The sequence below is a fragment of the Equus przewalskii genome, chromosome 3 (assembly GCF_037783145.1).
Source record: "Equus przewalskii isolate Varuska chromosome 3, EquPr2, whole genome shotgun sequence".
Taxonomy (NCBI): Eukaryota; Metazoa; Chordata; class Mammalia; order Perissodactyla; family Equidae; genus Equus; species Equus przewalskii.
The window spans coordinates 60973716-60997137 of record NC_091833.1 but is presented as its reverse complement, the minus strand read 5'-3'; the positions used below and the strand labels follow the sequence as shown (position 1 = coordinate 60997137).

General features: G+C 38.3%; 1 protein-coding gene across 2 annotated transcripts in view; it reads right to left on the bottom strand.

Annotated features, from left to right (window-relative positions):
• The window catches only part of BTC (betacellulin), a 44210-nt gene that overhangs the window by 13721 nt on the left and 7067 nt on the right, over positions 1 to 23422 (bottom strand). For both annotated transcript variants that reach the window (XM_008521955.2, XM_070612777.1), the window contains exon 2: positions 5679 to 5777. In XM_008521955.2, coding sequence (XP_008520177.1) covers positions 5679 to 5777 — 99 coding nt within the window. The remainder of the gene's footprint in view (positions 1 to 5678; positions 5778 to 23422) is intronic.

The following is a 23422-nucleotide window of genomic DNA, read 5'->3' as shown; positions in this document are numbered from 1 at the left end:
ATTATCTGAAATTGAACAACTGTGAAATCTAACATTTTCTGCTTATCATGAGACCTGATGACACAGGACAGGGGATGGCAAAATCTACCCTTCTATTCCAGGGACGTTTATCAAGAAGAAGGAAAAGTTAATCCTACGACAAAAGAATGATTAGTCCCCCATATTGTGTTTCTCTGTTGAGAAGTGAAGGACATGGTCTTGAAAATGTAACAGCCGTGAAGATTCGCCTGATACTGGGTGTGGAGGACCTTAATTGATCTTTTTTCTCCACCTTACTCTTTTCCAAACCACATTCCCCAAACCAAAACATTCCTCTGGGAGTGAGTCTGTCCCACAAAATTGCACTGGAAAACTACACCCTCTAGTGGGCCAGATTTCAACCCAATCTCCTAAGTGGATGTGCACCACAGGTAATATATCTCAACCTCTTCATGAGGCACTATAGCCCAAAGATTCTAAAGCCAATTAAATAAGAAACCACAAGCGTTACTGCAGGTCACTGTGTGCTAAAATCTGATTCTAAGAGTTAGCAAAAGGGATCAGAAGTAAGAACACTTTTCTTTGATTGTATGGACAGATAGATAAGAAGTAGTCATCTTCCTTGGGTCAGATGGATAGTTAGATGACATGTGATGGATTCTCTTGGGGCAAACTAAAGTGGAGGAACACAGCAGACATCCAAATGACTGAGTTTAAATATGGAATTTTCCTCGATTTGATTATATAGAGTGGTTCCTTAATCTTTCTCTACATGACTTTTATTCAAGCCAAAACAGGCTTTGTGATGCCTTTGTGATTAAAACTCTTCAGAATGGATACATTAGGTTTCTTTATAAAACCTTCACTTACTTATTCCAGTAGAGCTCATTGCAAATCTATTTAATGATTTTGTAAATGATGTTACTATCGGCAACACTTCTGAAATCAACTCTAAGGGAAATAGACAATTATGATTACAATGTGTTTTTGTAATTCTCCTTACCATGTCATAACCTCACAGTATCTCTAACCCCTTAGTTAGATACAAAGTTAAATCTCTGTGTAACGGATTTAAATGCGGGTGCCAAATTTTGAGGTAGAAGTCCCACAAGTGTTAACAAGGAAAGACAGGGAGGAAAACAAATCCCTATAAATTCACCATCCCACACAAGTATCTGACCTAAAAAAGGGAACAACTAGTGTACAGAAGAGTTTATGTGGGCACAGCAGAGTTTGGAGACAAGTTTCTTCCTGATCTATTAGGCAGAACAAGGCTTCAATATTCTCATCCTTGGCTTCCAGGCACTTTCCCAATAGGGGTTTCCTCATTTTACAAACTTTTTAAGCCAAGAAGAGAAGAAGAAAGTTTTATACATATGTACATTTTTTTTTTGCTGAGGAAGATTCACCCTGAGCTAACATATGTTGCCAATCTTCCTCTTTTTGTATGTGAGCCACTGTCACAGCATGGCCACTGACAGATGAGCAGTGTAGGTGCACACCTGGGAACTGAACCTGGGCTGCCAAAGTGGAGCTCACTGAACTTAACCACTAGGCCACCGGGGCTGGCCCAAAAGTTTTACATTTTTTAAGCTAATTTTCCTTCTTATCTTGTCAACTATCTCCCTGAGACAGGGAATGCAAATTCACATTGTCCTTGAAAAAGTACAAAATTTGAATATTCATTGTAATTGAGGATTCCCATTTGTCTCACATTCAATGCCATTTCCTATAGCTATGTGAAAGGGTCTGTAGCTCCAGGAAAAGAAAAATAAATTTCACAGGTGCAATTGTGAACTCTCCTCTGCTCCTAGGATGTGCTGATATAGGAGGCCAGCCAGGTCTGATCAGCACGTCTTCTATCCAGGAGGGCTGTGCCAACCATTTCTGAGCCTTCAGGAGTGGGCCTGCACTTAGAGCTGCCGTTTTTCATTCTATCCCTTTAAAGGAAGAAAAAAAAATCCAGTGCTGAGGTGTGAGAGTATCTGTACCTATTTAAAATTAATCATGGCTGTGGGGCAAAGAAAAATGGACAGACAGAAAGAAAACCTGTACTTCCTTTTGTTTTTCAAGAGTGTGTGCTATGGAATTCTTATGCATATGATGCCTCCTTTACTCATTCTCCTTTGCTGGTTCATCCTCATCTCCTTCATCCTCTTAAGTTTGCAGTGCATTGGGACTCAATGCTTTCTCATCCTTTCTCCTCTCTCCACTCCCTCCTTGGGTGTTTCTTGACTTTAAACACCTTTATGGTAACAACTTCCAAATTTATGCTTCCATCCCAGATCTCTTCCTTCAATGCCACTGTCCCACTAACATCTCCACTTTGAGGTCTAACTGGAATTTCAATTTAACACTTCCAAAATGGAACACCAATTTTCCCTCTCAAATCAGTCTTTCCTCATCAGAATAAATGGTATCTACATTTCTTGCTGTTATTCAAGCCAAAAATCTTGGAGTCATCTTGACTTCTTTCTCTTGTACTCTACATCCAATTCATCAGAAAATCCTATTGGTTGCATTCAAAATATATGCAGAGGGGCCAGTGCCATGGCTTAGTGGTTAAGTTTAGTGCACTCCACTTCGGTAGCACAGGTTCACAGGTTCAGATCTCAGGCATGGACCTATACTACTCATCAGCCATGCTGTGGGGGTGACCCACATATAAAATAGAGGAGGAATGACACAGATGTTAGCTCAGGGCTAATCTTCCTCAGCAAAAAAAGACAAAACACATGCAGAGTAATCCCTTCAACTCTACTACCTTAGTCTAAGCCCAACATCATCTCTAGGCTGGAGGTAGTCTCCATGGCAACAACATCTAATTAGTCTCCCTGCTTCTGCCCTGACTATCTAGTCTGCACACAGACGCCAGAGTGATTAAAACTCACTCAGAGTAAAAGTTGAAAGGCCTTGTAATCCTGGCAAGACTCCACATGACATCACCCATTCCCTCTCTGACCTCATCTTTGACCATTTTGTTCATGGCCACATCCTTGGCCCATGGAACAGGGCCTGCTGCATAGTAGGTGCTCATAAACATTAGTGGAATGAATAAATGCCTCACTTAAGATAGAAAATAACAAACTAAAAGTGGAATGCTTAGAGACTGGGGCTATTTGAAAATAAAATCATAAAATCATTTAGAAATAGGAAAGACCCCTAAAGATCATTTGATTAACTTCTCCATTTTACAGGTTACAATCTGAGTCTTTGAAAGCTTAAGTGACTTGCTCAAGGTCAGCCAGGCAGTTAACAGAGACAATCTGCTCCTGCTCCACAGTAATTCCTCTTTCAAGAACCTATTGTCCTTATTTTGCTTTCAAGCAATTATTTTTCAGAATTTCCCTCATTTATTCAGCATTCTGATCTTCTTACATGATTCTAGCAGTTTAACATTAACTACACACATTCTAGAGCCAGTCTCTCCAAATTCATGACAGGCTACTCTGCTTACTGTGTGACCTTAAACAAACTAAAAATCTTCCGCACAGGAAAGAAACAATTAACAGCCTGAAAAGTCAACCTACAGCCTCTATGAAAAATAATATGGATTTTCCTTAAAAAGTTAAAAATAGCACTACCATATGATCCAGCCATCCCACTTCTGGGTATTTATCCAAAAGAATTGAAATCAGGATCTCAAGGAGATAGTTGCACTCCCATGTTTATTGTGGCATCACTTTCAATAGCCAAGATGTGGAAACAACGTAAGTGTCCATCAACAGATGAATGGATAAAGAAAATGTCATATATACAGTTAACGAAATACTACTCAGCCTTAAAAAAGAAGGAAATCCTGCAATATGCAACAATGTCGGGATGAACATGGAGGACATTATGCTAAGTGAAATAAGCCATTCACAGAAGGACCAATACTACATGATTCCACTTATATGAGGTAGCTAAATAGCAGAGAATAGGGGCTGGCCCCGTGGTCGAGTGGTTGGGTTCGCGCGCTCTGCTGCAGGCGGCCCAGTGTTTCGTTGGTTCGAATCCTGGGCGCGGACATGGCACTGCTCATCAGACCACGCTGAGGTGGCGTCCCACATGCCACAACTAGAAGGACCCACAACGAAGAAGATACAACTATGTACCGGGGGGCTTTGGGGAGAAAAAGGAAAAAATAAAATCTTTAAAAAAAAAAAATAATAAAATAAATAAATAAATAAATAGCAGAGAATAGGATGGTGGTTGCCAGGGGCTGGGGGGAGGGGGAATAAAGAGTTGTTGTTGAGTGGCTATAAAGTTCCACTTACCTAAGTTATGAAAGGTGAATAATTTCTAGAGATCTGCTGTACAATATTGTGCTTATAGTTAGTACTGTATAGCACACTTAAAAATTTGTTGAAAGGGTAGATCTCATGTTAAGTTTTCTTACTACAATAAAAAAATTAGAAAACATATTTACGATGATGAGGAAGATTTTTTAACACTGTCAATCATCAAATTATGGAGTAATCTCCAAAAGGAAATGTGAAAATGCTGTCTGTCATTTAAGGCATTTGAAACAAGACTGAAGAAAAGCACACAAACATATAAAGTTGGCCTTGTACTTCTCCCTACTTGAGTGACAGGACCCACACAAGCATGACCTAAGACACCAGTGGATTCCACAGCTATGGGTGCTCTCCAGACCACCCATTAGTGCGAAGGAAGAAAGAGGACAATTGGGCTGGAACGGATGACTCACAGCAGGACAACTTGCTCAGCATGCTCCTGGCTCAGTTACAGCTTCCCGGGTGCTAGGAAAAGAGCATTCAACACCAAGTCATCACACTCCCAGTTGGAGAAGTTTCCAGGCAGTACTGGAGGGTCTTCTCCACTCCACTCTACTTTTGGAATTGGCCTGTGTTTTGTTTTGTTTTGAAATCAGAAATAACCCGTGTAGAAGACTACACCATACAATCTATAAAGGACAGACAGAACCTTAGACCAGGGGTCAGCAAACTACGGCCCAAGGGCCAAATCTGTCCCACAGACTATTTCTCTAAATAAAGTTTTATCGGAACACATCCAAAGCCATTCATTTGCATAGTGTCTATGGCTGCTTTCATAGCACAATGGCCGAGTTGAACAGTTGCAACAAAGACTACATGGCCCACAAAGCCTAAAATACTTATTATCGGATCCCTTACTACGGCTCACCCCTGCCTTAGACTAATAACTTTCAGAATACTAAGTCAAGCATCTCCCAGGTAAAACACATAAAATTCATTTCCTTCTTCCCTTCTTTTAAGTTACAGAATAGAAAAAATAATTTTAATTTGAATAGAATACATCAACTTTCTATGAGTCTAGTCCAAAATATCCCATGCTAGACTCTGGAGCACACATCTGCGACACGCAAAATAGTATAACGATTAAGAATGGAAGCACTAGAATGAGAAATACCTGAGTGTGAATCCCAGATTTGCCATATTCCAGCTGTGTGACCTTTAGCAAGTTACATATTCTTTATAGGCTTCACTTTGAAATAAAGTAAAGAATACTGTCCAACTCATAGGGTTCTTGTAAAGAGTGAATGAATTACTGTATATAAAGCACTTAGCACACTGCCTGGTATGGTAATATGTGCTCAAAGAACTGCCTAGTTTTATGATTACTATATTAACAGAAAATTAAAACTAGAAAGATCAACTTTTCGTGATTGAATATAAAGCTTATAAAATACAAACGCATCGCTTGTTAACCATTACCTGCACAGTTTTCTCTGGGATCTCCACAGAGAAGGCCATCATTTTCGGGACTTCTGGTTGAATTCCCATCTGCCACAACACAGTGGAGGATCACTAGACCTTCAAGTTCAAAACAAAACCAAAATAAATATGAAAACTTGAAAATTTGCTCCACGCAAAATACTCTATCGGAGTCATGTCCCATTCATGAAAATAACAAGCCTGTGGCGTCCATTTCCAGGTCATTCTCCCACAGCGAGTGAGAGGTACACAGGCCAGCATGTCTCACTTTTCAAGCTCAGAGCTCAAGACAGACTTTTCAAGCCAACATCACTTACACCTAACTATGCACCTTAAGTGAGGAGATTTGGTCATAGCTGGTAATGGAGCTTTATCATGCAAGCAGAAAAATAGAGGGAGTTCTCAGCCACCGGATGAACACACTGATGGATTTCCAGGGAGAATGGATGATGAGCTGATGAATAAATGAAAAGAAATTGGATATTTTGGAGTATATAAGGAAGCCATTTGGTTTCAAACTAATTTGGCCTGACCTTGTTTTTCCAAAAGGTCCTGATATGGCCTGTTGAGCATGCATTGTACGTCTGCTTTAAACATTTACAATGTCCCAAGGACGAGCATGATGCCCTTAAAGATAGGGATACATCTTCCTCCCATATCAGTATTTCCTTAAGGACAAAAGTCTCTTCCTAGAAACTAAGGATTAATCATTGACCTGCTGTGCTCACTTTGTGACCACTCACCTGCTGACCACCCATCTGCTACACTCATCTTGTGACCACTGACCTGCTGTGCTAGCTAAGAATCTTGTGACAGTAGTGAAAGAGATATTCCTGTCATACGTGATATATGCTCTTTGTTCCAAGACAGTATATAACCACTCTGTACACACCACTTATTGGGTGTGCTTCCTTTCTTGGGGGAAGGAAGCTCCCAGGCTATAGTCCTCAGATCTGGTTTATAATAAACTCACTCCAAATTTTGATTTATAGATTGATTATAGATTATTTGCATCAACAGAACCCATGTGGCAATGTCCTTTCTCCATTTCACAGAGACCCAATGTTTCTCAGGTATTAACTATTGAGTGTGCTTCCTTCTGAGGAGGTGAGAACAAGATATTCAATTCGTGAGAATTATTTAAAAATTTCAGGTTCCTCCAGCTAAGTATCTGTCTCTGAGAAGGACAGGCCTCAGGTAAATGCATGGGGAAGAGAGGAACACTGTGTTGTGATTAAAACAGTTTAAAATACAGTGTGTAGCCCTTGCATGGGTCCTGATTCAGGACCAACAAACCAACTGTAAAAAACATTTAGGAGATAATCAGGGAAATCTGACACTGACCGGACATTAGATAATATTAAGGAAATGGTATAGGTAGTTTAAAGTGTGATAATGATATTGTAGTTTAGGGTAACAAACAGAGTCCCATTTCTCTTAGAAATATATATTTAAATACTTATTAATGAAATTAATGTTTCTGAGACTTGCTTTAAAATAATCCAAAATGCAAGAAGGGTACAAAGTAGTGAGGGAAAGGTATAGATGAAACAAGATTGGCCTCATGTTAACAATTGTTGAAGCTGGGTGGTGGGTATACCAACATTTACTATGCTGTTCTCTCTACTTTTATATATGTTTGAAAGTGTCTATAATAAATTGGAGAGGAGATGGGAGGGGAGGGGAGGGCAGAGGAGGAGAGATAATGTGGCTTAGGAGTTAGCTAGTCCTGAATTCACGATCAGTGCTGGTCCTGATTCATGACCTATTTTGCCATGTTACAGCCACATGCCTTAGGCAAGTTTCATAACCTCTCAGCGTCTTCAGTGGCAAAGTGGAGATAATTATTCTCTCTTCTTCAGAGCATTGTTGTGAGGATTCAACCAGGTAAGCATGCAAAGCACTTAACACAGGGCTGGCATGTAAACAATGCTCAATCAAATTACTCAGTATTATGTAAATAGTAGGAATAAGATAACTCGCCCACATTTATACATCTCGTCAATGGTTTCTAAACTATGCATGTTCTCCAGTTCAATTCAGTTCAACAAGCATCCGTGAGCATCCAGAAACACACTAGCCTCAAATCCCTGCAAAGCTACTAAGGCAGGTAATCAGCCAACCGATTAACCATAACAGAAAGCGATAGTATTGTACCAGAGAACAATAGTATCTAGCAAGTTCAAAGGCCAAAAGAGTTTTCAAAAAGTCTTTCAAAACAGAGATTCTTTTCTATCTATTATATTGGAAACATTTTTATTTTCTTTTAAAAAAAAGAGGTGGCAACTAGCATTGGAAACAGTGAAAAGAAATGAAAACTCAAATCCAGTAGTGTTGGGTAAATTGGTTCTACTTTTCTAGAAGACAATTTAGCACTGTATGTGCTAAAAGCAAAAAACTCAAAAAATATACAAATGCTTAAACTCAGTAATTTCATCTTTAGTAATTTTCTAGTAGTGAGGAAATACTTCAAGATACATGAAAAAAATTAGCTACAAAAATTCTCTATATGACATAGGCTATAAAAATTAGAAATTACCTAAATATCTAACAATAGAGAATTGATTAAATATATGGAACTATTTTTATGGAACAAAATGCTATCCAACCCTAAAAACACATTTCCAAGCATTTCGATATATTCCTAAGTAAGAGAAGCAGGCTATAGAAAAGTAATGTAGTGTAATCTTGTGTTTGTCCACATGTGTATGTGATAAAAGTGTGAAAAATATCCATATAGATAAACAGTCAAAAACGCGGGTAAGTAGATAGAGAGTTGTTCACACTGTTAGAGACTTTTTCTGTAATTTTCCTTATTTGTACTTTCTAATTTTTCTACTAGCATATTTTGTTTGTTGCAACAAGACAAAAAGGAGTGACAGATTTTTTTTTAAATGCAATTTAACCACCAAATTTCTAGATTTTTCAAATCTTTTATCCAACACCTGGCCTCCTCATTTCACACTTAGAACAAACCAGAAACAAGCAATCATTTAGGGCTTGTCAAGCACAGAAACTGTGTATTACTCATCCTTGTAATTCTGGTATCCAACACACAACACAATGGATAGTCAACAAATGCTGAAAGAACGAATAAATCAATCGATAAACAAACAAACAAAACAAGCTTCAAATTAAAAAATTCCAATATCCATTTCTACTGGAAAATTTCAATCAATTTCTTCATTATTATAAAACAAATTTAACTCATTTTTAAAACCCTACACATGGGCTTTCTTCATGAGCAGAATCAGGAGGACTTACTTCTGGAGTTAACCTGTTCTAACGACGGGAATTTTACAAAATCTTTAAATCTCATGGAGATTCAACACCTGCAAACTGGGGATGACAATATCCCCTTCTCGAGGTTATTGTAAAATTTAAACTACATAACATAAGAAAAGGCCTAGGGCTTGGCACGTAGCATGAAAATTTCAGCCTACTTGCCTTCCTTCTTACTATCACACATAATTTAACCCATCATGCTCCACTTGTGCCTAACAGAGGGAGTCTTGATTCCATTGAAACCCTGCCTGGGCCCTCTGAACCTTCTGGCAGCCTGGGGCCATTGCTCAGGCTCTCTTCTGCTAAGCCTCACTCCACATGCTCGCATCCCCTGGCAAAAGGATGCCACTGGGGAGAGCCCCTGGAGAGGACCCCTGGGGAAGAGGCATTCTTGGGCAAACCAAACAGCAAGCACAGGGCCTGGGGTAGTGTGCACTGTTCTTTCTACTCCCACCCAACTATCTTCAGGTCATAAGCTGGTGGCCATGAACTAAATCCAGCCTGAAGGACCATTTTCTTGATCTGCATAGTTTTAAAAAACTGGGTCAAGATAGTTCATATGAAATCTAGATTTTTCTGCTTCCACTGAAAAAGCAGAAGGTCTGGCAACATAGGTCTGAAACACCTTCATGGCAACAGCTGGCTGGAGCTAAGCAGCAGATGACACCGTTAAATGCCACAGACCCCATCAGGGTGCTGCACTCATTTATTTTAACTGCCTAGACCCTGACAGACATTTGAGTTTGTGATCTGTAATGAAGTCACTCAGAAATCAGAGAAATGCTCACTAAACCATCTACTCAATACTGAAGGCTGCTTCAGAGAGAAAGGACACTCTTGTTCCATCCACAATTCAACAAATTTTTATTAAGCACTATATATTTAGCACTAGTGCAAGACACCAAAGGTTCAAAGATAACAGATACTATCATTAAGCTCAAGGAGCTCATGTCCTGGTAAGGAAGATAGATGCACAAATCTTTAAGGTATATTGTAATAAGCACAACAACTGAACACAGGACTATCACAGGATGGAGAATCAGCTCTGCCTAGCAGCAAAGACTCAGAGAGAGGGTGGAGATTATGAGCTTTTAATGAGGAATAAATGATTTTTTAAAGCATCAATTAATAACTTCTGGAAAATAAAAATTGTGCAAGCAAGACAACATAATCACAGTATATCATTTGTTTCAGCAGTGGATAATATTTTTATGGTAATAATAACATAAACATTAATAATTTAACAAAAATTTGTCATAAAATCAGGACCAGCAGTTAGCCCACACACACCTTATGGGGAAACCAGTTGTGATTACTCAGTATCTGTGCTGTGTCAGATCTTAAACGGTTTGAGCATCCCTCCTATAGTAACTATACTGGAATCAGAAGAGAAGGAAAACTCAATAGGTAAAGTCCAAACTTGACAAGGCAGGAAAGAGCATTACCAGCAAATTATTTAGCAAGACAGAGGTGAATACAGAAGAAAGAGTCAAATGTCGCTTCTACAGAGGTGGAAAGGCAGGAAGGCATGGTGTAAAGATCTGCCGTTTGTTGTTTTGAGCCTTTTGGTACTATTTGATTTTTTAAAATCTATGTATGTTGACTAGCTGATTAGAAGAGAAGAGAAACTCAATAGGTCAAGTCCATCTTTAAAGATGTTGAACTGAGAAAGGAAGGGGTAAGATTAGTCAATATGTAGAAAAAAAGAGAGAGTTGTTTTGTTTTTGGTTTTGTTTTTAATGTGAAAGATAATTGACAGGAAGAAGCCAAAGGTACAGGAGAGAGGCAAATGATGGATTACCAACAGGGACAGAAGAAGTTGGAATGTTTAGCCCAAAATGCAGGGGCCTCTTAAGCAATTGCAATGTACAGCCCTTTGCAGTCAAAGTTAGCAATTCTGGCAAATATAATTTTATTTTGAGTGAATGAAAACCCTTTGGAAACTAAGAGCTTAAAGGTATTTTATATTCTATACATCTCATTTCACTATTTTATATCGTATACATCTCACCTCATTGTTTAAGGAAATCCAAGTTCTGGTCTAAAATAAACGGAAAACATCTAACGGGTTTCTCAGCTTTCACACTGTCGACATTTGGGCTGGATAATTCTGTGTTGTGGGAGGCTGTGCATTGTAGGATGACTGACAGAATCCCTGGCTTTTACCCACGAAATGCCAGTGACATCCCACCTCCCTTCCTCCCCCTATTCCTCAGTTGTCACAATCAAAGATGTCTCCAGACATTGCCAAATGTTTCCTTAGGGAGAAATTACCCTGGTTGAGAACCATCGCAATTCTCTCCAACCTGCTTTAACATTTTTTATCCAAAATATTGCTTTCATTTTTAGCATATTCCTTTAATCTAAATCAATTGCACAGCCTCAAAGGCTCGAATTTTGACTTCTTAAAATATTTCTTAGGGAAAGTATCATTATCTTATGGAAAGATCACCAGACTCAGTCATTAACTCTCCATGTGACCTTGAGCTAATTAACAAACTATCCTGAACTTTCTCCTCAAGAAAAATTAGGATCATAGGTTCGCTGCCTATCTCATAATCTAGTCAAGTGAAATTACATAGTAAAAGAATTTGTAAAGGAACATACATTATTAAAATAATCACTATCTTTATCAGAGAAAGTATGGATGGACTGTATTTTAGAGAAAACGAAAGAAAATATGGTACTTAGACATGGAAAACATAAAATTTTCATTTAAAGGTGTCACAAATTATATTAAATTTCAAAATTAGTAAGAACCTTAGAGGTATTAAAATCTCCTACCAACCAACTCTCAACGCCCCTAAAATCATCCACTGGGAGAGTGTGCGAACCCCAAGTTTAAAATCTCAGTTTAAAGTTTAAATCTCTAAGGCGTCCCATTTCAGTGAGACCATTCATCCATTCTTTCCATCACAGTTATTCATTCATTAAGAAAAACCACTAAGCACCTATTTCTAAAGTTCTATGAATGCTTCCTTATGTTGAACTGGTTTTTGCCTTCCTGTAATTCTACTCTGCTCATTAGGATCTCCTAGAATAAGTCGAATCCCTCTTTTCCATGACAGATTCTCATATATTTGAAGCCAACTATTGTGTCTTCCTGAAAGGATTTCTCTTCTTCAGCCTGAGCATGCTGGTTCCTTCAACCGTATTTGACCTAACCTCGTCAAGACCCCGCATAAGATTTGTCATCTTCCTCTAAACGCAAGGTGACAATAAAATGCCATTTCACATGGTCTGGCAAAGACAGACTAGAGTAAGGCTCTCAACTCCCACATTGCGGGCACCACATTTCCGGTAGCGCAGTGCCATAGCACATCAGCCCTTTCTGGCTGTCCCATTACATGGCGAGGTTTTACTCTGCTTAAACTAAAATGACGCTAGTAAATCTCTTATACTGCAGTGCATTGACGAGTTTGTTCTGTGTTGTTGGTGTTCTGTTTTGTTTCATTTTTATTTTTCACATAAAAAAAATGATTTTCTACTTGTCCCTCTTAAATGTTACTGTGCTTTCACCTATCATTCAAATATTTCACAATCTTTTTGTTTTCTTATTTTCTTCATTCAACCTATTATCCATACCTCCCTGCTTCATCTGGTCTGCAGAATTTCTCAGATGCGTTAAAGCAATAAAAGCAAAATAAAACAGAATAATATTAGATTAGCTGCATTTGCTAAGTGACTGGAAATTGAGTCCCTATTTCTGGGGCCAGTTTTTAAATACCAACTCCTCTCATAAAATTAAAGACAAAAAAGGAAAAGAAACCCAATTCTACTTCAGTGAGTCAAAGCTCCATATACTTGCAGGCATTTTGAGAGTCTCAAATGAAAATTGCAGGACGTATTAGAAGTGTTATTCCTGTCAGCCAGCACAGGGAGTGAAGCCACTGGGAACAATGCAAGTATTCAAAGAGACACAGCCTGGCAAGGAGCGTGACCGCTGTCTCAAAGTGACTGTTAATGCTGAGGTAAGTCTTACACCAGCTGGGTCAACTATTTAAAAAGATCAAATGTGACCAACCTAAACAGTCATGGATGCTGTATTTGCCTCATCTCTAAGATGAATTTTCCACTTTTAGAGCCAAGTGCATTTTGTATTTGAAAAAGAAATATATTATTGCAAAATGTCCACTCCTCTATAGTCTGATGATTTCGGACATTTTCTTAGGTATCTTAACTTCCACTTGTGTCTACTAAATTCAATGATTTCCTATGATATCACATCAACCTCATTTTCAGATTTGAATCACATTCCAAGTCTCATTAGCAAATCCAATTGTAAATCAAAGGGGAATTTATCAACTGATGAACATAAGCAGAAACTAGAAGAATATTTCACACTCAAATCCTGAAATTGCATTTACATTAGAGGAAAGCAATATAGATTAATGGAAAAAGGATAGGTTTGGAGTCAAATGGAACTGGATTTGAATCCCAGGTGTACCTTTTAATCACAGGTTTTGTGATTATGCTTAATTTACTCAAGCATTGAACTTCAGGGTCCCTGTCTGTAAACTGAGACCCATAATATGTAACTTGTGTGGTAAAGATTTAGCTATGTGCTTAAAGAAAGGGAAAAAATAGATTATGAATTATTAACCTTGGTAATGCCTGGCACAGGATAGGCACGCAATAAAATAGCAGCTATAAGAGGCCTAAAGTAAAAAGGAATTCTAATTAATCCAGGGGAGGGTAAAAGAAATAAAAGGGCACATGTGTATGGTGACGATCATAGTTACTCTTTGGGTGGTGAACATGATGTAATCCACACAGAAACTGAAATATAATGATGTACACCTGAAACTTATTTAACGTTCTAAACCAATGTTACCTCAATAAAAAACAATTTTTTAAATTAGATTCTCAATCTCATAAATGGCTATTGACAAATTGCTACATTTATGGTATAATTTGACTTTTGTATAAAATATGTTTACAAAATAAACTACAAAGGATAAATACCCATACATCCACATGCTACATTTCACAGTGTGCTTATATGTATGTATTTTGTGAGGCAAAACTGTATGTTGGTCTTTCTACATGCTGTTTCTTTCTAGAGGTTTTTTTTACTGGTGAGGAAGATTGTCCCTGAGCTAACATCTGTGCCAATCTTCCTCTATTTTGTATGTGGGTCACTGCCACAGCGTGGCTTGATGAGTGGTGTATAGGTCTGTACCTAGTATCCAAACCTGAGAACCCCGGGCTGCCGAAGCAGAGCACAGGCACTTTACACCACCAGGCTGGCCCCTCCAGTGTTTTTCAAAGAAATTTGAAATGAATGCGCCTCAACTGACTAACAGAAATATGACATCTTCTACATGGATGGTTCTTCACATTCTCAGTAAAATTCTACCAGTCACTCAGTGTCCTGTTTATGTCAGACGGGATTACCGATTCAGTGGGTTGGTTAAGCAATACAAATACAGCAGGTAAAGTCAGATCTTAGCTGGTACTACCAAATGGATTATAAATCATATCCCTCATTAAAGAAAAATAAAGTGTTTAAGGTTTAAACCAACATTCAAAGTGAAAACTCTAAGCACCTGGGGAATTTTCCCATTGCATCTACCTTGCCAGGAAGAAAAACAGAATCTTGAGTATGCATACTATACACAGAGCATTTTCCAAGCCCAAAAGGAGACCACGTCTAACAAGGAGTTGAAAAAAAATATTAGAGGGTGGAAATGGTGTTTAACATGATTGTGGGTTGTGGTTGACTGAGACAAAAACTGTGAAATAGGTGAAGTTTGACATTGGTGTTCTCCTCCATCTTTTCTTGTTAACTCCTTTTCTATCTTTTGTTGTTTTTGTCTTTTGCCCTCCTATAGACTAGTATCCTCATCCTGCTTTAACATTGCCCTAAACAGAGCATCACTCTTTAATGTATTTCCCTTTTTAAATGTATTTGCTTTCAAAGCATACCTGCAAAAAGAAAAATTGCTTAACTCAAAAGAAATATTCTACAATCAAGTGCTTCAACCTGGATCTTCTCAAAAGCAGAGCCTGAGATACAGATTAAGGGGTTAGCCCTTTATTTGGGAGGTACAAGCCCTGGGCCATGAGAATGAGAAAAAAGGAAAGGGAGCACAGAAAGAGACAGGGTAATGTAATGTGTGTACCCATCATGCTGGTGCAGCTCCAAGATGAGTCACATTGGGGCACAGAAATGTGCTCAGATGACATATTCACTCATACATGGGCTACAGAAAGGGTTCAAAAAGGAACTTTGCCTTGAAGTAGTCCATGGAAGAAAGAATGAAGGAGGAACTTGCCTGCCCCAATCACTTTCATCACCCATTTGTAATTGGAAAAAATCCCCCCTCCAGGGTGCTAACTTCCCCCATCTCTGGATTCTTGGTGAGTGAGAGGCCAGAAGGCATGCCCTGGAAACATGCTGTTCTAGCCAAGTCCAAAAAGAGGGGCAATTTGCTGTAGGTGGGGAGCCGAGCAAGAGACAAAGGAAGTAGCTGAAGGGCTCTAAAGGGGTGCACAATGCTTGCGTCCCAATACAGTGAAGATTTGGGGCATCAGGACATTTCATGGAGAGCCATGTTCCAGGAAAATGAGAAGTTTTTCCAAGATCTCTCAAGCCACACCACCTAGAGAATTGCCTATTCTATAAAACTGAAAGACAGGCTTCTGGATTTTCAGGGCCTGGAGGGGAAGCAGAGATAAGGGTAGAGAAAAAATAAGAGGATTTCACAAATAGTTTATGTTCATTCAAAATTAGGAAAGTAAAATATGAACTCCTTCCTCCTTCAATGTAAAATTCTATTCCAAAAGGTAGAAACAATATCTTCCTGTTTAAGAAAGGCTAAGAATAATGGATAACACTTCTTTTAAATCATAAAAGTAATCCACAATCTTATATTTTTAAAGCCCAGTGAGAGAAGTAGTTTAACAACCTGCCATACACAAACTAACTCATATATCTGAAAACTGTCAACACCATAATAATGGTGTTGCCAGTATATCAACCTCTTTTTTTCCCCACCATGATCATTATTAAATCTGTAACAACAATGACTAAATTGAATGGGAGCTCCATAATAACCTAGACCTAGTTTCTTAGAAATCGTCAGTTGTCAAAGCTTGACTTTTTGATTCCCATTACTTTATGATAAGGCCAGACCAGACAGTCAGACATTGTAATACTTTAAATGAAAAGCTCTGGGTTCACTGAATTTCCATAATAGTTTAAAGAGAAGAGGCAAAAGGAACCAGGGAAAAAGAAAAATTTGTTATCAGGGAGGATTATCCAAGTGCAAAGTAAGAGAAATAGTGGAGCTGGCCTCTGAATCCAGCGATAACACAGCCTCTGACCCACGAGGAAATAGTCAACAAAGTTTAATAATGGTAAAGAAAAGAATCCAGGATTTCAGAGTGATGCTTACCCAACCTGAAAAAGCACCAAAATTTAGGCCCTTAAAATGAGTTAGGGTAAGCCAACCTGATTTAACATTAATCCATTATTATATTTTTTGATAAAACCATTTGCAGAGACCAGAAATATAAATAAATAAATAGGCAGCATAGTTTAAGTGCCAGGTATATAGAAAATAAATTCTATTGGCATTCCTAAGAAAGGCAATATGTTAAGCTGGAGAAATTGTAGGGAAAATTTTCACAAAAAGTGTTGGGAACTAAACTGGATCAAAGGCAATGACACAGAAATGAGCTTAGCATGTTTGGGAGACAATGACTAAAGCTGTCCAGCTGGAGTGAAGAATTATACAAAGAAGTATTAAGAAACAAGGGACTTCTTGATGTGTGTGGTGTGACTGTGAAATAACTCAATTGATTTTCTTGTGTGACCTATGAAAATAAGACACATTAAGAAAGAGTCATACCACATAATTCCAGTTGAAGCTTTGCAATGTCTGTTCGCCACATCCTGAAAGACAGATTCCCAATAAAGAATCTGACCTGTCTACAAAACCACTCAATAAGTATTTAATAGTGATAAGTGCCGCTGGGCAGAAATCAGTAAGAAAGAATGGGGTGCATTTCCTTTGTTATGCTTCTGGAAAGGCAAATGGAAATACAGCTTATCATTCTTGTGTGTAGTTTCATCTTGCATCTAAATCACCCTTCCAATCATTCTTCTTACCCTCCATTACAGGATAGTTGTCATTTACCTAAAAATGATGAAAGAATTTTCTCACAGAAGTTTTCTATCATAGGATGGCAATGTTAGAAATGTGTCTCCTGAAATAACAATATTTGAAATTTTTGTCAATATAATTTATCAGTTAGAGTTATGCTGGGGGTTTTTTCCCTTCACAGTAGGGTCCCAGTTGATAACTATTACCCTAATAGATAGTAAAATATAAAGAATGCAGTCTTTAAGGCAAAAACTGAGCCTGGGGCATAGGATTAGTACTATATCCCAAGGTGAGGTTCATGAGAAGGCATAGCCTCTGAATCCAGTTTTGAGGGGAAAAATTCAAGTAGTTTTCTTTTTCAAAATCCTTTGCCATTGGTTTCCCAGGTCTACAAGCGGCCTGCCTTTACTTTTCTTCCAAGAGAAATCCACTGACAATTTCTTAGTTTGAAACTCTATCTACCAACCTCCAAAGCATTCCCAAAGTGCAGTAACATATCCTGTGCTCTTAGAGACATGAGAACCCTTGCTGGTCACTTGATCCACTTCCTGCCTCACCTGGGAATTACCTCTACACAACTCCCTGTAAGAGCCAGCCAGACAACAAACACATCCAGGTATGGGAAGCTCACCACATCCCAAGCCAGCTCTACTTGGAAGAAAACTCTTCCTAAATTAAGATGAGAGCTGTCTTCCTGGAATTTTAGCTCATTAATCCAAGTTAATGCCCTCTCAACTAAACAGAAGAGATCTTTGAGATAACGTTTCAACTGCAGTATTTGAAGTTGGACCTCAATAAACCAAAACTTTCTCTATTCTACCCACTATTCCAACTTCTATCCTCTCAGTCATGTGTGTGTGTATGTGTGTGTGTGTGTCCTTGGCTTCTTCAGTTACCACTAACCTCCTGTCTCTGGTCTTTCAAAAGCACCAGTGATTTCCTCATAGCTCACTCACCGGTGGCCTGTTCTCGAGCCTCTGCCTCCTCCGTCTCCGCCATATTTGATATGGTTGCCCTTCCCAAATCTCCCATGCAGAATCCACTCCCGATCTTGGCTTCCTAACTTATCCTTCCCTTTTCACTCAACTCTGCCAGCACTTTTTCTGACTCCCACACCCCTAACACTCTACTCTCAGTTCTCTTTTTTCAATTTTTTTTTCTTGTGGTAAAATATACGCAACGTAAAATTTACTATGCTAACCATTTTTAAATGTACAGTTCAGTGGTATTAAGTACATTCATATTGTACAACCATAACCACCATCCATCTCCAGAACTCTTTTCATCGTGCAAAACTGAAATTCTATACCCACTAACCAGCAACTCCCCATTCCCGCCTCTCCCAGCCTCTAGAAACCACCATTCTACTTTCTATCTCTATAATCTCACCCCGGGCTCCTTTTTTATAAAGCCATTCACTCTCACAAAATACCCATGCACTCAGTATTTGAACAAATATTTACTGAGAAGTTATTGTGTGCTAAGCACTGTGCTAGATCCTGACATTATAATCAGCTAAGTGATTCATTTATATTTTCAGCCCTATCTCCTAGCCAAGTGATTGTCCAAACTGGCTAGTCATTAGACTCTCCTGTAGAATCTTTTGTTGTAATAAACTTTTGTAATAATTTTAGATTTACAGAAAAGTTGCAAAGTACGGAGTATTCTCGTACACCCCTTACCCACTTCCTTTCCCTCTAATGTTATTATCATTGCCATGGGTTCATTTATCAAAACTAAGAATCAACATTGATACATTACTATTGACTAAACTTAAGACTTTATTCTGATTTCACCAATTTTCCATTAACATCCTTTTTCTGTGTCAAGATTCTTAGTCTCATTTCACCTGTAACAGGTTCTCCATCTTTCCTTGTTTTTTATGACTCCATTGACAAATTTAATGAGTACTGGTAGGCATTTTAAAGAATGTCCTTCAATTTGGGATTTGCCTTATGTTTTTATAATGATTGGACCAGGGTTACAGGTTTTGAACACTATATTATGTACTATATTATACATACTACATTATAACATTATATTATAATATAACACTATATTATAACATTATGGGTTAATGAACTCCCTGAAGGAGAAGAGTTCCTCTATCACATCATATGAGGGGTACATGATATCATGGGTGATATTAACCCTAGCCACTTGGTTAAGGTAGTGTTTGCCAGGTTTTTGCTCTGTAAAGTTACTATTTTTTTCCTTTTCATACTCTATTCTTTGGAAGCAAGTCACCAAGTCCAGCTTATATTCAAAGGGAGCAAGGAATTAAGCTCCACCTTTAGCAGGGGGAGAGTATCTAAATACATTATTTGCAATTATGCTGTAAGAAAAATTTGTCTCTTCTCCTGGAAAATCTTTAAAAATTTAGCTTCCTGGGGACATAGCAACCAGACTTTAGTGGGTCTGGGAAGAGGCCTGATGACCTGTTCTTTTTGCATTCCTTGGGAGAACAATCAGATTTGGGTTCCACAGCTCTAATTCGAAGTCAACTTCCATATTTCAAATGCTTCATATTCAGGTGCTCATGGGACATTTGAATATCTCCAAAACAGTTCACATCCCCCCCAAAAAAGCAGTTTTCATTCACATTTGGTACCATAAACTCTTTCTCTCTCAGGTTAGCAGTCTTGGAGATGGCTTTCATTCTTCTCTCCCCTTCCTGACCCTCACATGACGTCATTATAGCCTATAAATTACTGCTTAGAAACATTTATTGAATTTATTCCTTTCTCTCCATTGCTTGGTCCAGACTTTCTGGGCTAGTTAACAACTTCCTCTACTTTCGCCTTATTACATTAGTCTCTCTTCTTCTGATCCATTCTGCACACTAAAACCAATATTTAAGCTACTGCATTCCTGTATTACTCCCCTACTGAAAAATACCACAATAGCTACCTGTATCCATTATTACTACACTCCTAAGAAAGAAGCCCTTTGACATGAGTCAGGGACAAAATGACGTTCTTAACGTTAGAGAATAAAGCTGCAATAGAAAAAGGTGGAGTTTTCAGGGAGAAGAATAAAGTTCATTCCTTTTTGGTTTTCTCTCTCAAAGTGTTGTGTGGTCGTGAGTCAATTCTCTTCAGTTGGTCCTCTTGGATTAGTCTCTTTCTCCAGGTGCTATTGCTACTCAAGATGGGCCAGGGGCTACCTCTGGATTCTGAGCCACCCCCTAGCCTAGCAGCACATGGTTAGGGACCAGGAAGATAGAACCATGAAGTAAACAACTCCGTTCAGCCTCCAATCTGGAATTAAGCAAGGGTGAGGCCAACTCTTCATCCAGCTATAGGGCGCACGGTAAAATGGAGTCTGGATACCTCCAAGTATTCAAACAAGTTCCTCAGGTAGGAGACCATCTAATATTTTAAAGTAAAGTCTTAACATGTAATTAAAAGCATGAATTTATATTAATTACAAAATCTCCTGGCTCCAATTCCTACAAAATCCTGCAAAGATGGCACTGTGTCAAGAATTCAGGATCCTGACTAATGTCCTCATTCTGGAAACCAGGTCCTTATTCAGCCAATATTTTCCTCATACTACATAAAATTAATTCTTTCTTCAAGGCATTTGGGTATCCTCACTCTCTGCTGCACAAAAAATTGTAATCATTAATTCGTTCACCTTCTAATTTTTCTCCCACATTTTCCTCCACCACCGTCATAGCAAAACTAACTCAAGTTCCTATTTCCTTGGTGAATTTTCCCCAGTCACTCCAACTCATAATAAATTCTCCTTCTCTGCTCTCATATTTAGTCTGTACTATGTAATGCAAACTTTGTTAAATATTGAACTATTATACAATGTTCATTTGTGATGAACATTTTTACCCAATATAGTACAAACTCTTTTTGGAAAGACAATGACTTATACTTAGACAATTCTCCTTAATGTTAGATACACTTCGCAATACTATTAGAAATTTTGAGATATGTCTTCCTCACTAAGGGTTCTAGAAATAAAGACAGTGCTTTCCAACAACACACCCAACACCACGCCATGGGCAAGAGAGTTGTGCTTTTGGATAAGTTCATGTTTTGTCCATAGTGGTAGTCAATACCTAAATTTCATGAACAAATCTCATTCTATCAGGTCAGCCTACTCAGCAAAACCAGGCACAACTGCCATCTCAGTGAGACACTGTCTGAAACAAGTCATTGTTAGAAAATCCAAGACATTAAAGATGGAATATGAAGAGTTACTAGAAAACATGAAGCATTGTTGGTTTTTTATTATAGAAGCTAAGAAAGTGTGCGCACGCCTGCACACATGTGTGTGTGAGTGTATACATGTGCGTACTTGTGCTGAAACTGTAAAGTTTACATCGAGATCTTTGTGATGCACAATGAGAAGCTCTTGGTCTAGCGAGACTTCCTGGGCTATCTGCACTCTGATTCATTCATTTAACAAATATTTATTCAGCACCTACCATGCACAGGCACTGTTTTGGGCATTGAGAACATAGCTGTGAATAAAACAGACAAAAATCTCTGCTACTGTGGAACTCACACTTTAAGGTTCTAGTGTGCAGAGCACTGTTGAAAGCATGGCTGTGTTGGGGCAGATTCCTGCTTTTTTTCCTTCACCTGCTCCTAGTGGTGAATATTACAGCAATTTCCTTTGATCAAAGTACAAACACTTACAGTCTAATTGGCTTAATGAACACAATGATTCTATTTCTCCTTTTTAGGTAATACTTATGAAATAATTTAAAAGTTACCTTCACATCTACAAAGTTGAGAATTTTAATAATATATTGGACATTTATTTGCCAATTATTCTGCAAAATCTTTTCCTCTTTATTTTATCTCATTTTATCCTCAAAATGATCCTGTGTCCCTAGATGATAGGTACTACTACTATGACTATCATTCTGTAGAAGAGAGAATGAGGTACAGAGAGGTTAAGTAACTTTTTCAATGTTATAATGCAACTATTATGGAACAGCTTAATATTTATGTGTGGCCGTCTGCTATTAAAACTCGTAAAAGATTATTTTGTCAAAAGAAAACTTTTCTGAAATAATTTCTGTTTATCTTTCCATTTTTTTGAATATTTAGAAACAAATTTTGAGACTGTGTCAACATTCATTCTTCCAAAATGACAGTTTTATTTCTTGTTAATTAAGGTAATTATTTGTATAATTCAAATAAACGAGATAACCCCAATTTGATGACATCACCTAAAATATTAAAATTATCTTTTAATATTTCATGTTTTATCTGCTAGTGCAGGCTGACTTTTGAGTCTGATTCACCTTAAGATGCTGGGTTTTGGTATCAATGCCAGGCATGTGCTGCAAAGCTTTTCATCGCATAAAACTAAGATCAGAATTAGCAGATGAAGAAGAATACACAGAGACATTTTTAGAAAGTAGATATGCATTTTGCTTTTGCAGGATTATTTTTAACATTTGTCCCTTTCTAACAAAGCCAATCAAAATAGAATTGTTTGGGGAATTTTTATCTATTGCCTATTTCATAACCAGTGGGAGCAGGAATTTGAGAAATAAAAGCAAGAGAAAGTTTTTCCCTTGATTGGTAGACCCTGATTATAGTCAGGAAGTACCCAGAATCAAAATATCCATGATTTTTAAAAGATACTGATCACAATTAGTGATTTTTCTGTACTTTCATGTTATCTATTATAATAGCTCATGTTTATCCAGAACTCACTATGTTTCAGGCACATTTTATGTGCTTTATGCAGTAACTCATTTAATCCAGATAATAGCCTTGGTTCTATTACTAGTGGATTTTATAGATGAGGAAACTGAGGCCAACAGGGTCTAAGAGACTTGCCCAAGATTAAGGAGTTGGTGATCACAGTACCAGGAAGGTCATGCCTAGAGGGTCTGGCTTAAGGTCTACACTCTTGACCACAACTCACGCTTCCTTGGGATATGCTCTTTTTACCTGTTCTCAGGAATAGGCTTGTAGGCCCAATCAAGGGGAATATAAAGCAAGGTCACCCCCCTCCACTGCCCTGAGTGTCCCCTAAGTGTCATAGTGCTGCAAGCAGTCCAGGGAAGTACAGGAGTCACCCCACAGGTTCAGGTTTAAGGACACAGTCAGAGAAGGATGGCCAAAGTGACGCTGGGCATAGACCAAAGTACAACAATTGGTTGACCAACACCAACTGTCCACTATCAGCTGGAACTGCATGGGCCTGGGATGTGAGCAGGCAGGGTTTCCTGGCTAGGAGAAAGAGCCAGGAGTCCAAGAATCTGAGGTGTAGCCAGAGCATGATATATGAGTAGGCAGCAGAGAAAGCAAAGAGGTTAGGAGAAAGATAGAATGAACTTAAATGCTTCTTAAATAAGTCGTAAGAACT